Below are 8246 nucleotides of genomic sequence, written 5' to 3'. Positions count from 1 at the left end.
TCCCTGTTCAACCCTTTTTCTCCTTTTCCCCTTCACCATATTCCCACGTATGTAAACAATTAAAAAACCAAACCAAAACAAAACAAAAACAACCCCCAAACCAATACAAAAGCGGGAAATGCATGTGTGGCCATGCCTCACAAAATAGGTCGGATAATTGAAGGGAGTCCCGCAGACCGCTGTGGCAAGCTGAAAGTAGGCGATCGGATCTTGGCCGTGAATGGGTGCTCCATCACCAACAAGTCGCATTCAGACATCGTCAACCTCATTAAGGAAGCGGGAAACACCGTTACCCTGCGCATCATTCCAGGAGATGGTAAAGTATATGTTTCCTGCTGTCTTATCTGACCCTCTTGTTGGTTTTGTTCCCTGGCTTTTTGCATCAGTTGGAGCTGCAAAGTCATGGAGGACTCAATTTCTACTTCCACTTTGGGAATTAGCAATGATGGAGGTTGTGAGTCTTCCATAGCTTTATTTTTTGTTTCTTTCTATAGAAATGGGAGTTCTGTTTTTGAACAGGGAGGTGCTGATTCTACATTAAAAAAATAATACTCCATTCTATTGCGTTCCTCCACCTATCTCCTTAAAATGATCTGTAAATTTGATACATATCTTGATACACTTTGATTTGATTCTTAGGTTAATAATGTAGCTTTAGAATATATGGGAATCACTCGTTAATATGTGGGATTCCTGAAGCTTTGTATTTACACAAGCAGACTCTAGAGTAAAGAGATCACAGAAAGGGATAAACACTTTGTCATGTTTTAAGCTGTTCTAAAAGAAGATTTGTTTTTATTCTGGGTAAGTTGCTTTGGGAGCGAGCTCAGTACATTTTGAAATGACTTTGTTAAATGGTGATGGCTCTGGAGCTGCTGTGTGCTTGCAGCAATCATTGTAAGAGTTACCCTAGACAGAATCTCACTGTTTCAAATCAGAGGGAACATGCAGGATCCCTAATAATATACTGACACTTGGTACTAGTTTCAGGTCACTGAACTATTCAATAAAAATAAGGATCAGTTTCATTAAATTGATCCCTAGCTGTAGTGCCAAATACGAACAGGGCAGAAACGTGCGTATAAGTATCTGTAGTAGAACTAAAATTGCTGTGGTTCTAAATTCTAAGTGTTTTGTTTGTTCATTGTCCTGCTCTGCCGTGGACAGGTTCATAGGGAGAACTCATTAGGCAGAAATCTTTTTACATTGCTCTCTTTTTAAACTGAATCCATGGGTATAAGTTTTAATGGCTCAGATACAGTGCTAATGCGCATTTCTTAGAGTTGTACAGGACACTATTTGTGTTCAGTTTAATGCAGAGAGAGTGTGTGACTAAGTTTGGAAGAAAGGTTGAAAAAGTATGGCTGATTTGAACCTGATACCTGTAAAGCAGAATGAAGAAGTTACATGATGTGATTTCCAGTGAGAAGCATTAGGTAGTTGCTAACTCTCGTACTTTCTAGTCTGAAACATGGATTTGGCTGCCCTACAGAGGATGATTATGCTATGTTTAGTTATAAGATAAAAATAGGCCAGAATGAGAAATTATCTGGTTATAAATTATTTATGTTTAGGATGATCTGTTTTGCATAAAGGCTTTCTTTTCCTACTGTAGCTACCAGGTCAAATGGTATATCATCCTTTGCTGCTTCCAGCAAATTGAGTGTTCATGAACAATAAAATCGCTGTGAATCAGACTAACATCTGAGTTGGCCTGTGCGTGCCAGTTTTGGAAGGTAAACTGAGAGAAGAATTGTTCATTACCTGTATTTTGGTATCTGATCAAAATCAAGCAAGGTGAATCTTCAAACAATTTTTTAAAGGCAAAAATACTTAAGAAATAAATAATTTTTGAATCGTTTACGAATTTTTTAAGAAGAATGTAGCCTCCTGATGCGAATGCTAAACCAGAGCACTCTCAAAATTGCCGAGAGGTTTGCTCTAAACCCCATGAGATTTAAGAAATTGGTCTCAATGCTGTTTTGTTTTTGTTGTCTTTGGGTACTTTTGTTGATTTGTTGTTTTCTTTTTGTTGACTTTTGGGTGCTTTTTTGGTAAATATATATGGTCTAACAGTATACTTAAAGGTGGGGCGGAGGAGAATAGATCAGAAGCCATGCTTCTCAGATAAACATGAAACTAAGGCTCATCACAAGACTCACAATAAACTCACACTGCTAATCTCTTCTAACATTATTAAAAACACCAGGGGTTTTTGCTTTGTAATAAGTCTTGCACCAACTCATTGCCATAGACCACTGCAGGATTGTATTTGCAATGAAATTACGATGCTTTAACACGCTACCAGATGATGCAAGGATACATAGAGCTGAAAAATTACAAGCCCAGATTAGGCATTTAATTGGCGTCTGCATGTTTTAGGGCAGAACAGGGCAAGGAATCAGTGAAATACGTAGGGTTTAGAACATACATTTGTAATTCTACTGGAGATAATTTTTGCTGTATTTCTGTTCTGTTCCAGTTTTGCATGGTGGCTGGCATGTGTCCTGAACCAGTGTCTAAAAAACTAGCAAAATTATGCACAACTCCTGACTGAGGGGATAGGGTGGGCTAAAGATAGATGCAGTACAGTGGTGTGAAGATACATCTGTACCAAAGATGTGTTGTTGCTCTACTTGATGTTCTTAGTGTGACCTACTAAAGGGTAGGAATCTTGCATTCTCTTTGAAGCCCATCTTCATCTGATCTCCAAATATTTGTGGAGGATTTCAGAGGCTTTTGTTCTGGATGAATAAAAACCACTTAACCATGTTTTGGGGCCTTCTTATGTTGAAGACAGATTTTAGCATCAAGGCATCTTTACAAAATACACAGAATTATTTCTTAAAATCCAACAGTGTAACCACACATAGGGACATCTCCTTCTCACACAAGCCAGCTGTCAGTGGCACATCCTTGCAAGGGTATGTTTTGGTCATGCCGAGACTGAGAGGTGCAGGCAGACCCAGGAACCTCTCTTGCTCTCTGAGTCACTGGACACAAGCCAGCTCTGGTCTGGAAGATGTTACAGCTCCATATGCTGAGGGTTTGGGCATGTTAACTTGGGCACAGTGCTGCAGGCAAAGGAGCTGTGCTCTCATTGCACCCATCTGTTTAAATGGTTCTTCTTTTTCCCGTTTCCTGGATTTCCCTTGATATGCACTAGCTACAGGAAGGACAAACCTTCACCTCATCTAGATTTGTCCACAATTAAAATATATCCATGAAATAAAATAGGTTCCCAGGACCAAGTAAGCCCATGACCACCACCTCTCCTTAATTCAGGAAAAAAAAAATCCCATTTCTGCAATTCTCTGTTACAGCTGGACTCTGTTTAACAATGGCAGATTTCTCCATAGTCAATAAAATGAATTACTGGATGCCTGGAGCTTAAGAGGCAAACAAGGGCAGGGTGGAAGACCTTGCAATTTTATGTTGGAGAGCCAGATGTTTCCACCCGGTTTTTGTTGCTGTTGTCTGATGGTGGCTTTATTTTAAGTGGGACTGGAACTAGAGAAATTCAGTCAAGAAACAAGGTGCACCATTTTAACCAGTGATTGTGCGTTAAGTTTAGATTTTGATCTTGAAAAATGGATCATGGTCAGTATTTTGTAGTTACTTGCAATCTGTGACCCCCTCCTAGTTAGAATGGGTATAGGCACAAAGTGGGGAGGTCTCCTGTGTGTAGAACTGTTCCACAAAGGAGTGAGTGCCTGCTACTGCAGTGACTTTAGCTGGGAATGCCATACCTAATGAGAGGGTGTTTCTATTGACTGTGCTCATCATTCTCCGTATGCGACCAATGTAACTAACTGTTCAACATTTTGGGTGCTTAAGCGTCTACCACCGACTCTTCCTCTGAATTCAAACTCCTGTGTGAGGGGAAGGGTGTTTTCAGGAACTGCTGACTTCTGGAGCAGTTAAAAATTTTAAACTCTTCAGTACAAATTTCAGTTCAGGATTGATACCATATTCATTTCTGGAAAATGTGTTGAGTTCAACACGCAAGAGTTCCAGGTCCCTCCTCCAAAACTATGTTGCTAATATTTGGCTAATGGCATTGACATGACCTTAGTTTTAGGCAGAATTTTAAATGAGTTCTGGGTTAACTCTGGTCTTACTGAAGTCTATGATGAAGGTCCAAAATGACAAGGGGACCATTTTGCCATGCCGTACTGTGAGGGACACCTAGATAGTCACTTTTCAGTTGTGTCTACAGCAATTCCCATCCCAGTTTTGTGAAGCAGGAGAGAAGACATCTTCCAGAAGCACCTCCTGCCATGCGTAGAGAAATACGGCATTTGCACAGGCTGATGCTGGGCTGAGGGCCCTTTATGATGGCATAAATTGAGTTTTGAAGTTAATCCTGCTCTCTGTATTCTCTCAGTGAGCCATTTAGTAAATGGTACTCAGAGCTGTTGATGCATTTGGTACAAGTGGTTCCACGTCCCTGCATGCAGCTTTGAGTGCTCAGGCAGGCAGCGGTGTATTTCAAAGATGTATTTCAGTAAGTTTGGATTTTAGCCACATTCAATATCACCTTATGAGGTATTAGATAAAAGCCACATCTCAATCCCACTGAAGATTGCAGTTTCTGATGGAGGAAACACTGATAAGCTTATAATCCATGGAATAGTTATTGCTACTATAAAATTAATCCAGCCAACCTACCATATTTGGAGACTTTAATGATTGGAATTCATGTCGTTAGACAACAGACGAAATGTTATTCAACCCTTCCTGCACTAGTCAGTCTTTGTTCTGGGTGAGTTTAATGGTCAGAGGTGTTTCTAACCCAGATTTCCCAATTTCTTTTTGTTTGTTTTGCATTTTCCAATGAAGTGTACAGTTTCATATACATAATTACTATGACTTAGCTTAGGCTTTATTCTGTAAATTTTTTTATTTAAGAAATTTGAACCAATCTCAAGTTCTTTAAAAACAACATAATGATACTTTCCAGTGAAATACCTCTGCAAAGCTTTTTTTTCTTTCAGTGAATAGCCAATGGTCTTCTCTCACAATGAAAAAAACCATTTGTTTTCCAGAGTCCTCCAATGCTACTTTATTGACCAATGCAGAAAAAATTGCTACAATTACAACCACACATACTCCTCAACAAATACCACAGGAGACGAGGTCAGATTGTTTTCCTTGAGGAGAGCATGTTGACATGCTCTCTCTTCGATTACTTCTTGATCATCTTCACATCCCATGAACTGTATTTTTCCTCTCTCCCTCTTTCTTTCATTTGTTGCAGCAGGAACAACACCAAACCAAAGCAGGAATCCCAGTTTGATTTCAAACCACCCCAAGCAGCACAGGTAAGGAGTAGCTTTCTAATTGTTTTGTTTACCACAGGCTGTTGCTTCCAATCTGCTTGAGGGCTGTGTTCAAGTATTTCCCTTGAAAATTCCTACTGGGAAGCTGTTCTCCCTCAATCTGTTTGCTGAAGAAAGAGGAATTTGCTGATTAGTTTCTTAATATGTGTTGCTGTTGTGTCAGCTGAGAAACATTGCCAACACATTCTCATCAAGACTTTTAGGGAGAAAAAAAAAGGGGGGGGGGGAAAGCTGACATTTTTATGACAATAATAATTTATGTGTTTGTTTATTTAATTGCATATTTTGAGGGGACTCTCCAGAAAGTTGTGTGCAAATGATAAATTCAGAGGACAAAAAAAGAGTTAAAACTTAATAAGGGGCAATAGCTGGAGTGTCCCAGCTTTTACAGACAGCATCTTATTAGAAAGATTATTTCACTGTTAACTTTCCTTCCCACTGGTGATCCCAGAAGTAACCTTTTCCATTAGGGACTTCAAAACATCCCAACACTAACAGCATTTGTGCTGTAGACAAAAACAATGCACGTGCTTCTGAGCTTCTTGTAAAGGAATAGATGAGGTGGTAACAAAAAGGAAAGGCCAGCACTGTGGCATGGACTGTTCCCACTTACTATTAGACGTTTAACTAAAGCCTGGCACTGGAAGTGAGCTTGCCATAGCCTTCCTTTGCAGTTGGTTGAAAGCTAACCACCCTCCAGAAATATGCCCTTTCACCCTGGGCACAGATATGCCTAAAAACCAGCCCTTTGCAGACCACCGCCAGCACTCCAAATTGCAGAGTGGGATCTGAGGAAGCAGGAAATACTAGTCTGTGTCTGAAAACTCAACTGATTTTTTTAATTATGAGTAACAAAATAATAATGTTTGTTGGATGAATAATTTTTAAATGAGAGTAGAGCAGCGTTTAACTTTCTGTTCAATTGCACATATGTTGTCTTCCCTCCAGCAGGACCAAGACTTTTACACTGTTGAGCTGGAAAGAGGAGCCAAAGGGTTTGGCTTTAGCCTGCGAGGTGGGCGGGAATATAATATGGATCTGTACGTGTTGCGGCTAGCTGAGGATGGTCCAGCTGAGAGATGTGGGAAGATGAGGGTATGCACAAACAGCTTTTAAAAACATGCTTCTTTGCAATAAGATGACTTCCCTGCCTCTCCCCTACAGAAACACCTTCTACTGTGCTAGCTAAGAGGAAAATTAAATGTTAACTGAAAGGAGCAGTGGTTCCTATTTACTTCTGTCAATGACTTCTGTCATGCTTTGTATACAGTCTATAACAGTGTGTGTGCATTGGAAGATTTCACCTCCTTGTTCCAACTCAGGTTTCCAAATTCTGATACATAATCTGACTTTTAAAGCCTAACAAAGAGATGTGTAACAATGAAAATGTAACAGCCACAGTCTTTGTCAGCTCCTTTAAAGCTGCAGCCATGAGTAGAGAATCAGGATGTTCCACCTGATCGTCTCCTCTGCTAGTGGGCAATGTATATTGACCCACGGGTTACAAAATTATTATATGATTTTTGATTAGTTTTATCTGTTAACTTCACATACCAGTTAAATTATAAACATTATAACAAGGGCATACGTTATAAAGAGGCTACAGAAAAATTAAATTGCCAAGTTTCATGTACTCCTTGCTCCTCTATTAGAGAACGGATTATAACTTTACAGCATATGTCTTTTTCTTCTCCAGATATATCATGCAAAGGATATTTTCGAAATTCTTTTGCTAGGGGTCGATTTATAGGTCCAAAATTTTTGCTGCTGAAAATAAATCAGTGGTGCCCTGTGGAAGTCAATGCTTTGACAAACTCTTCCAAGCCCTGTTTTCCTATCCTGGTGAATGATTGTATTTACAAAAACAGCTTTGCTAGTTCATAGTAGGTATCTTTATCCAAGTGAAAAACAGACCTGAAAAAGTTATTGAACATCCCAGTTACAGCAGACTGTAAAACAAACAGCCACTTTGACCAAGACTTTATAAATAATCAAAATAAGATAAAATAACTCCAGTTCTAACACAGCTCTAGGTATCAAGCAATACAGTAATGCAACGTGGTTTTTAAGAACAGCCATGAAATATTTTGATACCTCAGGCTTTCCCTGTCACCTTCATGTCTCCCAGTCCCCTGCGTACTGTTTTTTGTGGACTGTCACTGGAAGGAGTTAGGCATATTTAGCTTCACTTGGTGCATAGTTGTTCTTCCACCTTTCCTGTGGCCGTTGTCTTGTGGTGTGCTGGTGGTGACCCTCATGTGGGCTTGTTTGTAATCTTGGACTCTTTTATTACATTGACAGATCGGTGATGAAATCTTAGAGATCAATGGAGAAACTACCAAGAACATGAAGCACGCTCGGGCCATCGAACTGATTAAAAACGGTGGCCGTAGGGTCCGCCTGTTTCTGAAACGTGGAGATGGCTCTGTCCCAGAATATGGTGGGTCAAACTATGAAAACATTCCTTTCTTCCCTGGCATCACTCCATGAATGATTTGTCTCAAGATCTGAAGCGGGAATTCTTTTTTATTTTCCTTTCTCACCAGTGTCTTACCAACCTTTGCAACATATGATTAATTGCCTCGCTTGTGCTGAATTTTCTACACATTTCATCCTTTGCTTGCTTCCATGGACTTGGGGCGCAGTGTAAGGCAAGATCATCATAGCAGTATTTTTGGTGATCAGAGAGGAAAACAAAACAAAACAAAACAAAAAAACCTTATTGTCTTGTCCAGCCAAACAAGGAATGTCATTGAACTGTGCCAAACTGTTTCTCAGCGGCTGAATTGTTTCAAATAGGTCTCTACTTTTAATCAATGCAAAAACTGGGATCCTGAGTTATTATTCTGAAGCAGTGATTTTTTTTTTTTGTTAGGTTTTTCTCTTAGTTCCTGTCTGTATCCA

General features: G+C 39.7%; 1 protein-coding gene across 1 annotated transcript in view; it reads left to right on the top strand.

Moving 5' to 3' along the window:
• Window positions 1–8246, top strand: part of LOC104160344 (membrane-associated guanylate kinase, WW and PDZ domain-containing protein 1-like) — a gene marked incomplete at its 5' end in the record, with an annotated part of 19474 nt that overhangs the window by 6844 nt on the left and 4384 nt on the right. Inside the window, 5 exons of the mRNA XM_009698440.1 lie at window positions 149–316; window positions 5049–5139; window positions 5261–5324; window positions 6291–6437; window positions 7644–7782. Of these exons, the coding sequence (XP_009696742.1) occupies window positions 149–316; window positions 5049–5139; window positions 5261–5324; window positions 6291–6437; window positions 7644–7782 (609 nt within the window). The remainder of the gene's footprint in view (window positions 1–148; window positions 317–5048; window positions 5140–5260; window positions 5325–6290; window positions 6438–7643; window positions 7783–8246) is intronic.

This window comes from Cariama cristata, unplaced genomic scaffold (genome assembly GCF_000690535.1).
Source record: "Cariama cristata isolate BGI_N322 unplaced genomic scaffold, ASM69053v1 scaffold39974, whole genome shotgun sequence".
Taxonomy (NCBI): Eukaryota; Metazoa; Chordata; class Aves; order Cariamiformes; family Cariamidae; genus Cariama; species Cariama cristata.
This window is presented reverse-complemented; position numbering and strand designations above follow the sequence as displayed.